The sequence below is a fragment of the Stegodyphus dumicola genome, chromosome 6, assembly GCF_044657685.1.
Source record: "Stegodyphus dumicola isolate Sdum_Otavi_A_Nest chromosome 6, ASM4465768v1".
Classification (NCBI taxonomy): domain Eukaryota; kingdom Metazoa; phylum Arthropoda; class Arachnida; order Araneae; family Eresidae; genus Stegodyphus; species Stegodyphus dumicola.
Window position 1 is genome coordinate 157,174,458 of NC_140773.1, and position 18,394 is coordinate 157,192,851.

The 18,394-nt window shown below is 33.0% G+C and overlaps 1 protein-coding gene across 1 annotated transcript in view; it reads left to right on the plus strand.

Moving 5' to 3' along the window:
* Nucleotides 1–18,394, plus strand: part of LOC118194043 (uncharacterized) — a 76,290-nt gene that overhangs the window by 32,985 nt on the left and 24,911 nt on the right. Inside the window, exons 5-7 of the mRNA XM_085819094.1 lie at nucleotides 1,806–1,916; nucleotides 6,043–6,113; nucleotides 9,084–9,302. Coding sequence (XP_085675220.1) covers nucleotides 1,806–1,916; nucleotides 6,043–6,113; nucleotides 9,084–9,302 — 401 coding nt within the window. The remainder of the gene's footprint in view (nucleotides 1–1,805; nucleotides 1,917–6,042; nucleotides 6,114–9,083; nucleotides 9,303–18,394) is intronic.

Below are 18,394 nucleotides of genomic sequence, written 5' to 3' on the forward strand. Positions count from 1 at the left end.
TACACAAATTTAAATGCTTTGTGATCGGTCAACTACTATTGATAAACAGTGTCAGAATCCACTAACAAATGGTTCAATACAAAGGTTCTATTACAATTTTTGTAAGAAAATAAGAAAAACTTAATTACCTTTTCTTGTTTGCAAGGACAGTTGAATAACTTGTGATTATGTGTAATAAAATAATAATTGAAAGCTAAACTTTTTAAAATATGAACTACATTGATATTGGTGCATTTGTCCACCAGCACTTTTTATTCTGGTAAAGTGTGTCATCAACTCTTCTCCTCAGAAATCTTAAACATTACATAAATTCCTTTTCTGAACTTTCAAAGAGTAAAATTAGTAAAACAAAGGAGAAAATGCATGAATAAATATGGTACAGTCAAAAGTCGTTAATTCGGACACCCATAATCTGGACCTCAAAGCTAAAATCTTTCTGCGCATGCGCCGCGTTGACGCATGCTCATAGGTGTTTTACGCGTGCGCGCAAGACATTTACGACTGCGCATATGTGTCTGCGCAAGCGCAGAATACGTTTTCGCGTGCGCGTTTAATGTATAACGGACGGTATAAGCTAAAATTATCTAATTATCTATTTCAGTTAATGTTGATGATTGCGTTGTTCCTTAATCTTCGAATTGAATCCGGCTTATTATTTTTTGCAGACTGTAAGAGCAATTTTATAAAAGTAAACTTGAACTTTTGATTATGTCAAATAGAATTTTCGATGCTGGAGCTCCCAAAGGATCTACAGAACGAAAGTATGTTTCGATGTCCGTCAAACAAAAAACAAATTGCTACAAAAAATGGATAAAGGTATATCCTTTGTTTAACTAACCGTTCCGAAATCTGTTTATCAATTTCACGCTGCTCTGCGCGGGGGGGGGGACATGAACTGGAAGTTGATCTGTCACCACTATCATTATCTTCAGGGCAGACGTTTTTATTTTATTCGGCTTATAATTCCTTACTAAATGTAGTATTTAATCTTGATGTCCTCCGTCTTTGATATGATTTAAATCAAATTCCTAGTCATTATAAATATCACGAATACAAATCAAATAGTTTTCTGGTTGCAATTTTCTAATTTCGGCTATGCATAAGGTACGCATGCGCGCGTTGAAAGAAATGTTTAATAAAGTAAACAAATAAATATTAAGCTTCTTTTTTTTTGTACATTTTGATACCTTTTAGATCATAATTGCTCATTATTTTATAAATTACGGTTTCATATTTTTAATTTTATAATTTCTGCATGCCATCTTACCAGATTTAAACTGATGATCTATAATCCGGAAAAATCGTTAATCTGGAATCGCCGAAGTCCCGACGAGTCCGCATCAAAGACTTTTGACTATATCAGCCAGTTACATATTTTTTGCATTCAAAAAATAAAAGACAGACCATATTTTGCATTTGTTGGGATTTTCAATCTTTTAGTCTTAGAATTTTTAGGGGAAAACACGATATTCTTGCTAATGTATAAAGAGTACTTTTCGATTATGCACCTGCCACACGTTTTAGCGCCTGTGAAAGAGAAGCGAAACGCCATCATTATGAGTGTGTTTGTGTATCTATTAAACTATTCTTGTAATTAGAAACTATTTATAATTAAAAAAACCTGCCAAAATGTGTGGCAGGTGCATAATGGAAAAGTACTGTATAAAGGTTTGTGGTCACTTTTGTAAATAAATTTTGCAGAGGAAGTTTATTCTGATGCTTGAATTTTATCATGAAACTACGTTTATTATATAGCCTTAAAATATTAAGCAGTGAAAATACATAAATATTAAAATTTTGTTTAGATCCTGATTATTTGAAATTCTTGGAGAGCTTGAAGAATCCAGATGAAATAACACTTCCTTCTGCTGAAGTTTATCTGGAAGAAATAGAATCAAGAGAAAAAGAGCTGAAAGGTACTTTTCTCATAAGGATTATATTTTGTAATACTGTTCTGCCCTGTATTTTCTAATTTTAGCTATCCGCAGTTTACCATGCCACGCCGCCCTTCCATTTTGAAAATTAAAACAAATAAATGGTTTGTAATTACACTAAGTGAGTAGAGCAAGAACATTATTGAGAAACCACAACCCAAATGTGGCAGGTATTTTCCTATGACTGATTTAATTGTAATGCATAAATATATATGCTCATTTTAGGCTGTTTTCTCTGTATAGATTTTATTGCATCATTTTTATCATACTGATATCACTTATAACTACACATGGCATTGTATGGTACTTTTGGTACTATCTTATTGAAGGCACCAAGATTATCGATGAAGAATCAATGCAAACCATTTTCAAGTAGCCTGCAGTTCTAATGATGATCATATATAATTTGTTTGTGACAAAAAGAGCTCAATCAATAATATATTATTGTAGTTTCCTTTTCCCTATAAATGTTAGCTATAAATTATGATCATTCATAATTCTGTCATCACAAGAAGAGCACTTAAATATTCCACATGGTAGTATGCTATTTAATTTTATTTATTTTATTTTTTTAAAGAAATGTTTGAATTACCGAGAAGTAATGAAAATGTTATTTCTTTCTTCCAAGAAAGATACATTTTCCCTCATATCTGAATATGTCAAAATAGCCATAAATAAAATAAAATTACATGTATATCAATGAAAGTATTTGGAAGTCAGATGTGAAAATTTGCAGGCGAAGGAAAAACATACTTCTTAACAGCTTATTCACTGGTTTCAGAATACTGTTGTAATAACATAGCATTTTAACAGCATTTGTAACATATTTTCCATTGGGCAGAGGAACTAATATTGACTATAGTCCGTTACTTTAAAATAGGAATTTCAAGGTTATTTTCTGCTGCCCAATTTGACTCAAAACGATGGTAACAATAAACTGCAGAAAAAAATCGGCTCATTTAATCCTTTCTGACATTTAGGCATACCCAAAAAATTCCCTCTGTACACACAGAAAAATTGAAATGGAAAAGGCTTTATTATCGGTTACTACTTTTTCATAGGTTACTTTCTTTATTTATACTAGATGGCGACACAACAGAAACTACTAGTCCATACATTTTAGCCATGTTTGGTTTTTAAAAACCCTCATTTTTCAATTTTTTTTTAAGGATATAAAAAGAATTGTTTAAAAAGAAATTTCTATGCTGTTTTCTTGGTGTTGTATGCTATTCTCTTTATTCTGTATTAGTTTTAAATTTTTACTTTGAAATCTTGCCTTAAATCGGAAATGAACATCTGGTGTGCCCATAGCGGGATCATTGAAATATCAGGACCAGACCAACAACAGTATTTTGGTTTCACAGAATATTTTCTTCAGTGAGCTCTTTCAGAATAGAAAGGTGGGTGCACATTTGTGTCTCGTTTCCTGTTTTTTTTTTCTTTTTTTCCACCCTTCTTTTTTTCCTTTCTTTTCTTTTTCTTTTTCTTTCTTTCTTTTTTTGAAGGGGAGGTTTGGTTATCAACTAAGAAAACATTAGGGTGTTTTTCTGAAGGTGAGGTACTTTTCTCAGTTAGCTCTTTGATTTTTCTTTCACTTTTGTTGAAAGAAGTTTTGTTAGCTTTACGTTCTGGAATTTTGGATGAAGCACGACCCACCTTGATAGTTAAACATAATTTATTTTTGAATGACGAATTTTTTAGCACATATCTTCATAACTGGTAGAAGATAAGGGGGGCTAAATGTGCCTCATAATTTAAGATAAGCCATTATATCATAGATAATGAAGAATAGCTAGCAGAGGCTAAGCGAGACGTTGTCAGCAGGAAGGCTAAATAAAGAAAAGAGAGAGCGACTATGCAGTTAGTAGCTATTTATATTAGAAGTTTTGCTTTAATCTGATTGGCCGAGGAATTATGTGCAATGTAGAGGTTACAGAATTAATTTCCAGATATGAGCTGTTTTCAAATTAAAAAGGGAAATTAAGAGAATTAAGAGCTAATTTAAAGTATAATATAAAGTTAAATTTTTAAAAAAATTTTACATATTCCGTTCCTTCAAGAAGAAAAAGGCTTGGTGATAGCAGAGAAGAAAATTTTGTATAATATTCACAATTCTGTTGATTAAACAAATGATTTACTGCAAGATTAATTTAGAAATCTAACGATTTAAAAACATGTTAAAAGCAATTAAAAAAATGTAATAAAATATTACATAATCTGTGAATTAAATTTAGAGTCTAGTTTTGAAGATAAATTTGTAACGTTCTTGAGGTGGCATAAAGATCACATAAAAATTTTTTAGTCTTGAGAAAATCTTTCATAAAGTGTATGTAATCAATATAAAATCAAGATATTCCTTTTAGACATCCATGGAACTTACATTAAAGTTAATATTTGCTTACATATTTTAAAACAACAGACACTCTTATTGCAGAGCAATGTAAGGATTAAAGTGGAATATGAACAACTACAATAGAACAGAATAATAAAATAAACTATGATTGAAATGGGCAGTTCCTCAACAAGTGAATCAGCGTGACAACTTGTTGATGGCTGTTAGATGCTTAAATACAATAAGACCTCAAAGTCTCCTTTTTTTAAAAAAAATTTTATAAAAGTAACTGGCTTTTAATATTGTATGAAAAACCAAATTTTTAATTAATTTTTATGGCCGTAAGTAGCAAATAAAAACTTTGATTTTTTTTTTATTTTATTTTATTTATTTTTTTTTTTATCTGCAGTGCTAAAAGCCAGTTACTTTTTATAATAATCAGTGGTTTTCATGTATGATTGAATTTGAGCATCGCACAGCCATCAACAAGTTGTTATGCTGATTGGCTTGTAGAGGACTTTCTATTTTTCATCAAAGATTGCATTTTGTTTGTTTTTGTATATTAATTAATACATTGCTCTGCAATAAGAACATATGATTTTGTTTTAAGTAATAAAAGCATATGATTTTGTTTGATTTGGGTATATTATTTTAATAAGAACGTATGATTTGTAAATAGTACTAATTTTACTGGAATTTTATGGGTATATGCTTGAAATATTTTGATTTTATATTGATTATAACATATTATAACATTATTATATTATTATATTGAGTTTCTTGGAAAGACTTTCGAAAAACTATTAAAATTTATTATGTGACCTTCAAGCTACAATTCCTGAAGAATTTTAAAATTGAATTATAAATTTAATTTACAGAATAATGTTTTTTTCCAGTATTTCTAAATTACATCTTGAAGCAATTTATTTGTTTTATCATTGAAGCTGTGATTATTCTACAAAATTTCTCTTCCTTTACTAACACATTAATGCTTTCTTCTCAAAAGTCTTTTTCTCACCAAGACCTTTCCTTTTTGAAGTAGGGGAGTATGTAAGATATAAAATATGTAAATCAAAATTATAAGTTAAAAAACTTCTTAATTTCTCATTTTTAATTACCTTTTTAGAATAACTTTCTTGAAACTGTGTCATATCTGAAAACTAATTCTGCTTTATGGCATCTTCATTGCGTAGAAATTTTCTGCATTGCGTAGAAATTTTAGCTAATCAGATTAACGAAAAATTTTACTATAAATGCTGTTACAGTCCAACTACCCTTTCTCTTTCTTTGCCTATGCTTGCTAAATGAAGGATATCTCTTGCTTTGTTGCATCTGTTAAAAATGTTATGTGTCATCATCAAAATTGTGGGGTGCAAAGTGGCCCCATTGTTATGTGCCATGCCATAAGGCAATCATGAAGTAGTGAGATATTTGTATTGCCATGTGATTTTGTGACTGTTCAAAAGTTCTCCACATCTTCTACTATGTAATTGATGTTTTCAGTGATCTTCTAACCTCAATCCACTCATGACTGCAAAAAATTCCCTTCTCTAGTCAAGCACTTATCATATATCAAATTACTGCGAGAAACAAAATTATATCATCACATGTATGTATACATATAAAACTAAAGAATAAAGATTTAAATAAGTATTTATTTTAAAATAAATGTTTAGTATTTGCAATTTGTAATGTAAGCATTTGGATCTAGCTATAAATGTATGCATATTATTTCATTTAAAATAATTTTATATATATATTTTCCCTTATTTTTAGCTAATAATGGTGTTCCTAAAATGACAACTCCTCTAATTGAATACTTGAAAGCTCGAAAAATGGAACAACAAGTAATTTTTATATTATTTTTTAAATAAAGGAAAAATATTAAAATTTGAGATTTATATTAACATTTAATAAAGTCAAAACACTTACAATGATATTTGTTTATCTTTGTGGTATAATTCTCTTTTTTCTGTCATCTGAGATGCATTTGGATTTGGAAATTAAAAGTGTTTTGTGTATGTGATCTCAGTGCTTAATATAGCAATAGCTCGTTTGTGTACCAGTACCAGTCAGTAGCTAATTATACCTATGACCATAATACCAGTTAATAGCTTGTTTGTGTGTATTATAAATATTGTGTTCAGAAAAAATTCCCCTTTTTTATTAGTTTTGTTCTTTGTGAATTGGGAGAGGAAAATTATCTGGGTATATTATTTTTGAAGGAAGAGGCTAAAGAAAAATTTAGCAAATAAAAAAGTATGCATGGGTACTAATATGATTGTATTTTATATGTTAAAGAAGGCAGTTGCAATTGTTATGCTCAGTACTATACTTTTTATTTACACATTGTACTCCATGATTTTTATGTTGCTGCCATAAATCAGAAGTTCCTAAATCATATGCTGAAATATATGATAGGGAGAAATCTTTATGCTGAAAATGAATGTTATATGAAATCTATGTTTGATATGTAAGATACTTAAAATCATTTTGTAAGTAATTAGTCTGCTTCAGCCAGCTGAGTGGAGCTACTGCTTCATGCAGTAGCTGAGTGGATAAGACCATCAGGTTTGAATTCCAGTGAATTAATTGCTGTATGGGCATTTTTATGGTTTTCTCCATGCATTGTATGAATGTGAGACAAAATTCGTGAGAAAGATCTTATCTGGTCTGAGATATAAGAAAGAACATAGTCCTTGTGTGGTTTAACTTGATTAAACAAATAAGTTGCTTCAAAATGTTAATTGAAACTGATTCATTTGACTGAAAACAAAAATCTTGATAAAATACAAATGTATGAAGATAAAACCATTTTGCAGAGATGACTGTTATTTAGAATTGAAGCACCTGAAGTAATTTTTGTGCTTTGCAAAAAAGTCGCAGTGGATCATTGCGACTTATTTTTAACTACAGTTTTTTTCTACTCGATCATTGCAGCTGTTTTTTCTAATGTATTATGAGTGTCATTAAGTGAACATCATATTACACTATGAACATCATCAAAATATTGTAGTAAAGTTATTGATTTACTTCAGTATGAAAATCAGCTCATTCAGTTTGAGCTTGATGTTTGTGATTGATAATGGATAAGAAGAAATCTCTGCTCTATTCATCTGCAAATTGTGGTAGGATATTCAGAATGTAATCAATTTGCTTTTGAATATTCAGCAATTATATTTCTTTCTTCAGTCAATCTGATTTATTGGCAAGAATCTTGTGGACTATGCATTTTTTTTTATTTAAAAAACGTACTGTATAGAGGAAATTATATAAAATCATATATATTTGTATGTGTGTGTATAAATTTAATTATTAATTTTACATTTATAATTATCTCCTAGGAAAAGAAGTATAAAATATTGTAAACTGAAATTTGGAAATGTTTATTTTTAATATAACTGTGAAAAAACTATTAAATACTTCTAATAAACATAGAAGTTTAAAATTTGTATGGTATGCATCAAAAACTTTTAACCCTTTAAAATAAAATAAAAATGATAGTATATACATAGAAAAGGTAGAATAGTACATAAAAAATTATTGTCAAATTGTATGTGTATATATATAATGCATGAAATTGCTTTCCATGAGAAAAATAATATGCTGTTAGGCATCCAAATTGTAAGAACATAAAAGTGACATGTAAGAGACATCAAATTTATATGAATTACATTTACTATTTGCTGAGACATGCTAATGATAAGTATTCCAATGCATTTGCACCAAACAGGTATGAAAAATGCCATCTACATTGTGTGTATAAATGGAAAGATTGCACAGCGGATTTCTCATTTGGAAACCACATTTGAACTTTAAAGGTTGTGTTATGCTTTGTATAAGAAAAATATATTTATATCAGCATCTGGTATGGAGGGCCATTGGGTACACATCCTGGTTACATCTTGTTTGCATATCTGTGAACATGGATAGCTGATGCTACATTTCTGATTTCTTAAGGCTTGTCACTGTGGCGATGTCTGTGGCGCCTACATTTCATCTTTCAGCAAGATATTGCACAACCACATGTTGTCTGTGCTGTCCTTCCTCGATATAGAGTGTTTTTAGTTGTTGCCTTAACCAATGCATTCTCCAGATCTCACTTTTTGAAAACATCTGGTCATGAATTGCTGATAGCATGCTAGCACTTTCCAGCTACTACAGTTCATGAATTTTGGCATAGAGTTGAAGCAGCATGAAATGAAATAGGCATATCTGTCACCCGAGCTCAATATGATTCAATGCCTAGCAGGATTACAGTCATAAGTGCTGCCGGAGGTGGCAGGTTTGCTTACTAAATTCTGCATGCTGTGTACGTCAGACCACCAGCAAATATAATCATGTCTTCCTGCCACTATACTGTATATATAATATATAACAAGTAAATTTCATTCCTGGTGTAACAATTTTAATGGCCAATAGTATATTTTGTATTGTTTCAGGCATACCACAGTTTTTATTTTAAAGTGTTTTCTGTAATATTAAAAATTATATAAATTCCTATATTCTTCAATGTATTTTAAGTTTTCCTAATTTAAATGTTCTATATCTAGATCAATTTTCAAATTGTCACTTGTTGTTTGTTATAAATGTAACTACTTTTTTGGGGGGGGGGTAAATTATCCCTTCCTACTATTTCCTTTCATTCAGTTTTTCCCCCTTTCTTGTAAATTGGGGTTTCGAGTTTCTAAGTTTGTAATATTAAATTTTTGGAATTAAAAAAGTTTCTTTTAACTTTTTGTCTGGAAAACTGTTGTTGAGAAATTTCTTGCTGGTCTAAGCATATATTGGATTATTTTTTTAATTTTACTTGACAGAAAATTAGGGAAGAGAAACGGGAAGAGCGAAAGAGAAAAGAAATGGAGAAAAAACGAATACGAGAAGAAGAAAGGCGAAGGCGAAAAGCTGAAAAGGACAAAGAAAGAATTAAAGAAAAATTTAAAGAAAAGGAAAATTTATCTGAAAAAGAGGTGGCAGACGACATTGAAGAATCACCAGTAACAGAAAATTTCAAGCCGATAGAACCTATAGTGCAGGTGATTAATTTTATTTTTATTTTTATTTGATTCTAGTTTATTTTCTTCACTCATTTACTTGAAAGTAGAATGTGGTATTTGCGAGTTATCCATAATAAACAATAATTGAAGTCTTCAAAAATGATAACATCACTGGAAACATATGCTTCGCTTTTGCAACTATTTTACAGCTACATTGATGTATGTAGTAAGTAGAATAGCAAGTTGTGTACTTTCAAATTTCAACAGTATAATCACGAAGCCATGTAAATTACATGCCTAGAAGTGATGAGTTTGGAACCCAATACAGCAGATAAATATTGTCACTTCCATTTACTTGTCGCTTCCATGGTGACACTCATTTTTAATCTGACGCTGCATTATAGGTGATAGCTAGGATATACTATTCCCAGAAGTATAAAAAGCAGATTGATGCTATAGTTACTCCCCAGCAATTGAAATAATTTATACTAGAATTTTTCCCAATATTAAATTTGTGCTTATTGCAAGAGATACATGAATTAAATTTTGAAATTTTTATTTTATCATATTCCTAATGCACTATGAATTAATTGTCAAATAGTTTTTGTGTTAAACTATTAATTTACTTAAGACTGAATCATTCATTCAGTATGATTTTGTTGTTTCTGATTGAATGAAATAGTGCTTTGAATTATTCTGATTATGGAACTCTAATAAGATATTTATCATCTAATTATATTAATATTGAATGTTTTGCAGTTACTTGTTTGACCTCTGAACTTAGTTATTGCGATTACTTTAATTAATGAAAACTAAGTGTCTTAAGATATGGTTTAAGGTTTTCTTTTAATTTTATATGCATGCTTCAACAAAGCATTTTTATTTATTTTGTGTGAATGTACTTGTGAACAAAGTATATTGTACAAACAAAGTATATCTATGTGCATATATATATATATGTATTTTTGTATTTATGTGTGATTGAGAGTGGTAGTTGAGAGTTGACAGGAAATGGCTCTCCTTTCCTCAGGACACCATTCATAGTCTCATTGACTCTGTACCTAGATGTGTTGCTTCGTGTATCGCCGTCCAAGGTGGTCCTACAACCTACTGAGCTGGCAGTAGAGTCTGTATTATGCATGCTATCTCTCTGTTTGTCGAGTTTCATCTCTTGCTGGTTTCTAGGTGCTGCATTTTCAATGTCGGGTAGTGTATATATGTGATTATAACTTGTAAATAATCATTTTCAAAAATTAAAAATGTTAGAATATAAAATTATAGATACAGATACTGTTTTCAAAGTGATATAACTGTAGGCACACATACTGTTTCAAAGAGATGATTTGTTTCATTGAAGAAAAGGAGAAAAGACTTGTGTTTATTTTATACACATTATGATGACTGCATGGAAAACAATGATTATGTACTGAGATATATAATCTACCAGGTGTACAATTATGAAATGCGATAATTCAGAAGAATGATAAAAAGTGCTTTATTTAAAGTATGCTCCATCACTTGTTATACATTTTTCCCAACTTTGGGGCAATTTGTGAATACCACACCAATAAAAATCTTCCCATTTTGCTGCAAATCATTCACTGACACATTTTTTCACATCACTTGCTCAGCAAGTGTGTGACCCATCGATGCAAACAAGTGATAATCGGAGGGAGCCAATTCTGATGAGTAAGCCGCATGGGGTAGAACTTCCCAGTTGAGTGCTTCCAACGTGAACCAGCTTTGCCATATGTGATGGAGCATTGTCATGAAGAAAAATAAGTTTGTATTGCCTCTTTCAGAATTCTGGCCTTTTTTCAAGCAGCAAATAGTTCAAATCGATCAATTGTCATTGGTAACCTTTAGTATTAACCATTTCTCTAGGTTTCAAACGCTCATAATGGACCACACCCCTCTGATTCCAGCAAACACAGAAAGCAATTCAATCTTGCTGTCGATGTAGGGGATGCACCTGGGTCTACCCATGACTATTTGTGCTCAAAATAAACCACTTTTCATTCCATAAATTTCAAAATTTTCATTTCATAAATCCATTTTTCACAAGCCATTTTACTTGATGCTTTTTTTTTTTTTTTTTTTTTTTCTGTGCCAGGTATCAGTAATTTAATTTAGCTTCTTTTCTGGTAAAATTGTCTTTATAGCTAATGTTCGCACGCAAAGATTTTCGTTTAACTGGAATAAATTTTACAATTCCTGATTTACCAAGAGATGACAAGGGGCTGTTTTTTTTCTTCAAGAAAGATATATTCTTTATATTCTTTATAAAGAAAGATAAATGTTTTGCTTGAATAATTACTTCATGAAATTATGTGACTGGAAGTCAAAATGGTCATGCAGCCTTTGTTCATGTCAGAAAGAAAAAGATGTGTGAACACATGTGGTTTATTGAATTCAGCATTCCTATATTCCTGTCGTTACTGCCGTTTTATTTACTTATGATATCAGGAGTTATCTCCTGAGTTTTCGAAACCAGAGCTTGCTTCTAATAAATCATAACACAGTGGTTGATTGGAATAATTACATGAGGAGGAAGTGACAATTCCTTGTCCTAACATTAAAATCAATGAATGCTACTGAATTTTAAAAACTTTTTTTTGATGAATGCTTATTCTCACACACACATGCATATTTGCTTTGTTTTGTCTAGTATTGAGCCAAAGGTGAATGGGAAGAAATAAGTCAACATATCAGGATTGGTGTTCCTCCTTACTTGCTTTGGAAACATTAACTGTCCTGATTCGGAACAGGGAGCTTACTGAAGCTATGTTCAATAAATTGTGAAGTAGACAATACACACAGGAAGGGTATACGAAACCCTTTATTTTTCTCTCTTTACAATGATTTCCGGAACTTCGGAATACAGAGACCAACCACTAGTGGTCTGAACGTAAGAATATAAAAAAATATTAACTAAAACTCTAACTAAACTAACTTTGGATTAATAAACAAGTGACTAACTCCAAGATTGGGCGTATATTAACAAAAAGCCGTATGTAGTACAGAGAACTGCTAACACTACGATACGTTTAAAATTATCACGAGGATTAAACCTCTGGCCTTGAAGACAACCAGCAACCGAGTAAAACTACTATGGCAAGCGGCCTGCTTCTAATAACTCCTTCCTCTCTCTTGCTTGGCAAAAAGCCACAACTTAAGTACTTGGCGTTAGCAAGACAAATTTGCATAAATAAGTTAAAAGCTTTTAATTCTGGCCGGAAGTAGAAAATAAGAAGTGATAGTAAAGATTTAAAATAAAATAAACATTAGTAAAACTTAGGATCCTTACATACTTCCTGCCAGAGTTAATTAGTTTGAAAGAGGTCTAAAACGACCTTGTTGAAAACTTTTAGCTCTAGAATCTAATGCGAGGCCAATCTTTTACAAACATTTCTCACTAGAAACTAGAAATTTAAAAAAATCGTTTTTACATTATTAACTCCATGGACAAGATTTTTCATCTGTACTGCATCTAAACAGGAGTTCTTAGTTGAAATCTGGTTCCTTCCAGACTAGTTTAATGAAATGTTACACAATCAAATGGCAAGTAACATGAATACATATATTTCTGTTTTAACATTCTTATTTCATTCATGACATTATTTAATTATCTCCCCGTGCTCTCTGACATGTGTTGTAAAGGAAAACACCAAACACGAACGTGTCTATGTACAAGTGTTCAACACTACCGCCTGCAATCAAAACACTAACGTGTTAAAATTCAACATAACAAGACCTCAGAACACACCTTATATATTCATCTCTAAACGCTGAGGTACTATTCTGAAAAGTGGCTAACTCTGAAGTGTAGCGTCAGAGAGCCTAACTACATTCATTCAACCTTTAACACATATTCACAATAATTTGCTCTTTTTACAGTCACATGAATAAGTTAAAATTTTTGGCATTACTTTCACTTTTAACATATCACAGTATTTCTTAACGTTTAAAATAACAGTTCACATTGTATATAAGGACATATTAACATGCAGTTAATTTTACGCATTTTAAAACATACATTAGTAGTACATTGTTAACTTCTATTCTTTTCCAAGCAAGTGCCAATTCTTCTACATTGAAATACTACATTTCAAAAGTCTTTCAGACTAAAACTTCTTTCTTGCCAGAATCTTTTAAATAAAATTTTATACAATAATTTTTTTTTTTTTTTTTACAATTTTCTTAAGGTACTTTCTCAAAGATTTATCAATGCTTTTACAGTATTCAAGTATTTACACATTCCTATTATACATTAATTTTAGTTTTACTCGCGAATAATTGAAAAACATAGTACCAAAATAGGTAACAACTCATTTCTCGCCTTTTTGGCGATAAAGGTAGGCCTCACATGAGGTAAAACTTTTTGAATTCTGCCACTTGTAGTAAGAATGAAAAATTAAGGTTTCAAAGTAACATAAAGTTTTACTTATCTTTGTGATATTCAGACATTCTTTTTTCTGCCCAGTCCTGGAAGGTAACGAAGGCTACGGTTTGGTTTATCTTCCTTCTTGTGCGGGTTCGCCCTTCGGTTCCTTCCTCTATGAGCTTTCTTTTTCTTCCAGTGCGGTCACCCTTGAAGACCTTCTTTTTAGCCTTTGCCTGTGGTCTCGGCCGTTTGATGGCAGCTGGTCTTGGCGGAACCGGGACACTTCTCTCTTGTTGTTGCCTGGATCTCGTTGCTGGCTGTTCAAATTTTTCTTGTTTCTTTGCCTCTGCAGCTGGTGTTCCTTCATCAATTCGTCGACATTTGCTGCGTAGACTCCTATCCGATGGGTAGATCTTCCGTTTTGAAGCCGGGTTATAGTTGCCATCATTTCTCCTGGCTTTCTTTGCATTCGTCGTACTTCTCCCTTCTTCATTCTGGGAGTGGTCGTGCCCTCTCTTTTCTGGTCGGCGGAACGGCTTCTTTTTCTTGTTACCTTCAGTTTTCCAACGGGGAAACTTTCTTTTCATTTGCTCCTGCCTCCTAATGGCTTGCCCTTGTGATTGTCGTTGTTCCACCTCTGGAGCTTGTGCCTGCCGTGCCGGATCCTGCAAAAGATCTTTAAATATTGGCATTTTATTATGATTATAGAATGGTTTTATCTGGTCAACGTTTGCGGTGCATGTTTCCCCATTCCTGGCTTTTAACACCACTACAGCCTGAGTTATTTTTTCTATGACATATGGTCCTTCAAATCGTGGATAAAATTTGGCAGTTTTATCTTCTGGTGCTGAAGAAAGTGAATGCTTAATTTTTAACACTTCATCTACTACTTTATAAGTTACTCCCCGTCGTTTCATATCATAATAAAGTTTCTGCTTTTTCTGTGCTACTTCAGTGTTCTTTTTTGCTTCTTTCATTAATTTTTCTATATCGCCCATTTTAAATTCTGGGGCTCTTTGTTGAACATAAAATAATTTATCTAACGGCGTTATAATCTTTCTGCCTAAAAATAACTCAGTAGGAGTTTTGCCTGTCGTATCATGTTTTGCGGTCCTAAGGGCGAAAGCTAATTCATTGACATAGTTATCCCAGCTTTTATGAAGATTTTTAACATAACTACGGATAATTTTCACTATATTTCTATTGACCCGTTCCGCTATATTTGATTGCGGCCGATACGGGACCATTTTTAAATGACGTATGCCCAGTTTTTGGCACATGTCTTCAAATATATTACTTACAAATTGAGGACCATTATCCGATATAACTTTTAGGGGTGCCCCGTATTTTAAAATATATTTATTTAAAATAGAATCAGTAACTAATTTCGTGGAGGCTCGTTTTAAGGGAACAATTTCGGTCCACTTACTAAAATGATCAACCATAACAAGGATATACCGACTTTTATTTAACTGACTTTTTGGGAAAGGGCCCAATAAATCGATGCCAATTATTTCATTTGGAAATTTGGATTTAATGCTATTTAGAAACCCGGCTGGGCGGAAATTAATATAATTAACTGTTTTACATGTTGGGCAGGACTGGACATACGCCCTTGTTAACTTTTGCAGTTCAGGAAAATAAACTGCTTCGCATATGCGTTGGATAGTTTTTCGAATACCAGCATGAGAAGCTAAAGAGCAGTCGTGCAACTCCTGCAGGATATTTAATCTAAGACTAGCTGGGATAACAGGTCGAAATTTGTTGTTGGAATTTGTAGTTTTTGTATAAAATAATAGACCATCTATTAGTTCGTAATGGGCCGCCCTATTTCTTATTGCCACAGTATCTTGGTGGCTAAAATTTTCAGGATCCTTTAAATACTCATAAATGTTTTTAAATTCAGGATCCTTACCTAGTTCGGTTATTACAGTTTCTCGAGAATGTATCGTACATGCTGTGAGCATTGCCACCTTTACAGTATTACCTTCTTCATCTATTTTTATTCTGGATAGGGCATCTGCTACGATATTTTCCTTTCCGGGGGTGTGTTTGATTACCAGATTATACTTCTGTAACTTGAGTGCCCATCTTATTAACCTCGGGGATAAGTTTTTCCCTGAGTACAATCTAGTTACCGCCGCATGATCAGAATACACTGTTATTGGCGCCTTTTCCAAAATAGACTCGGAACCTTTGCACTGCTAACAGAACTGCAAGTGCCTCTCTCTCAGTCGCGGAATAATTTCTTTGTGTTTGATTTAAAGTTCGACTAAAAAATGCCACGGGCTGCTGATTTTGCGAAAGTACCGCTCCTACCGCATAATCCGAAGCATCCACTGAAATTTCTAAATTCTCATCATTTTCAGGAAATTTCAAAACAGGGGCTTGCGTTAATGCTTGCTTTTATTTTTCGAAAGCACTATTGGCTTCGGCCGTCCACGTGAATCTTGCCTTTTTCCTTTTTAATTTTAACAATGGTTCAGCAATAGCTGCAAAATCTTTTGTAAAGGACCTATAATATGAACAATATCCTAGAAAAGAAGAGAGCTTCTTCGCCGTATTTGGCAGCGGATACTTTTGCACAGTGATTATTTTTGATTCGTCTGTCTCGATTCCTTTCTGAGATATTTTGTAACCTAAGTATTTTAATTCAGGGGCTGCAAATTTGCACTTTTCGACATTAACTTTTAGAGTAGCCTCATTTAATAATGAAAACACCTGTCTTAAATCCTGTACATGTTGGTCCAGATTATCACTAGTAATAATGATATCGTCTAAATAGATAAATGTGGTCTTTCCAAGAACCCCTGAAAGGCCAAACAGCATACGCAAGAATGCGTAAGTGCCAGACTTGGTTATAAAAGCAGTCTTAGGCACATCTTCCGGTTTAACCCCTATTTGAAAATAACCAGTCGTTAAGTCTAAAGTAGTCATATATTTGGTAAAAGTTATATTCCTTAGAATTTCTTCAATAATAGGTAACGGATATACCGGATATTTAGTCATGGAGTTTAATTTACGATAGTCAATTGCAAAACGCCACCTTTTCGGATGTGTTACCGGATAGTCATTATTTTTCTTACATAACACAATCGGGCTAGCATAACTACTTGAGATGGGCGTTATGATCTTTTTACGTAACATATCTGGAATGTGCCACTCTATAATTTTTTCTTTATTCTTATCATATCGATATGGTTTGTGGCGAACTGGCAGTGAATCTCTGGTGTCGATACTATGGTTAGTAACTTGAGTAAATCCGGGAATATCACTAAATAACGAAGCAAATTCACTTACCACTTGTCGAATTTTTTGTTGCTCTTCCTTAGGCAGGTGGTCGAGGTTTAACGTCGGTGGTTCTGTTTTTTCTTCTCGAACTGGTTTCATCGTCAGCTTAAGGGACGCTTCGTTAAAATCCAGCGTTGCTTCTGCCTCTGAAAGAAAATCTATCCCTAAAATGACATGTGCTTGTAAATTCTTTACGATAAAAAACATAATCTTTACTTGCTCGTCCTTGATACGAATGTATAACGGTAATTTACCTATGCACTTGCATCTTTCTCCCTGCGCAGCTAACACTGTCATATTATCTGAATTATATATGCGGTATTTACGGAAATACTTCCTAAAAAATCTTCTGCCACACAGGAACACTGCGCGCCTGTATCCAGGAGTGCGGTGGCTGGGATGTTATTCACCAAAACTTCAATCTTTGGAAGAGTCAAATTTTTCACCATAACTGTATTTAACTTGAAGGAAGAGGAGTTTTCTTGGCCTTCGGATTTCCGCACCCTCCCGTCAGCAGAACTTCGTTCTAGTTTAAATTTTGTTTCTTCCTTTCCATGCCTTCCTTCTTTTTCCGCTGGCCTTCAGACTTTTTTTCTGGCTTACTATTGAACTGTCGACGTTCGCCGGTTGTTTTTGGATACTCGGGTTTCCTTGCCCACTGATTCACTTTGCTTCCGTAGCCGTTTTCTTGACTTTGCTGTGGCCTTGGCGCACCAAATTGGCTTCGTTGCTCATACTGGCATCTTCTTTCAATGTCCGCCGTTCTTCTACTTTCAAACTGGATTGCTAGCTCAAATAACTTTTCCAGTGTTGTCGGATTCCTTAATTCAATAAAGTCTTGTACTTGGGGAAGTAACCTCGGCAAAATCACTTGGATTATCTCAGGATCCGGATGGTTTCCATACAAGAGTTTAAAGACGTGAATTTTTCTTAAAATAAAGGTGGAAAGATTTTCTATTCATTGTTGGTATATGCTGAAGAGTTCCGTTTCTAATCTTGCACGATCTCTTACGACAGGGAAGGCTTTTACTAAGCCAGTCTTAAAATTTTCGTAAGTATAGGTGTGACTTCCCGCTTGACCCAAGAGGCTTCTGCCTATACATTTGAACCAATTAAGCGCTTGGCCCCTCAAAGCGCTGGTAGCTAAGGTGACTTTCTGGAACTCATGTACTAGATACAGTATGAAGTGGTCATCCAATTTTCCCAAAAAACTGGTTACCGGTGAGTTTCCATTAAATGTTGCTTCTGGTTTCATCGATGCGCGCATGGTGTGTACGATGTACCCAAATCCTTCCAGGGCGGCAGCTGGCATTTCTGGATTATGAGCCGCTTCTGCAGGCACCACAGGTTCTTCTTGAAACTCGGCCATGGTTATTCTTCTTCGTTGGGTGCCACTATCAGGACTGGTGTTCCTCCTTAAGTAGACAATACACACAGGAAGGGTATACGAAACCCT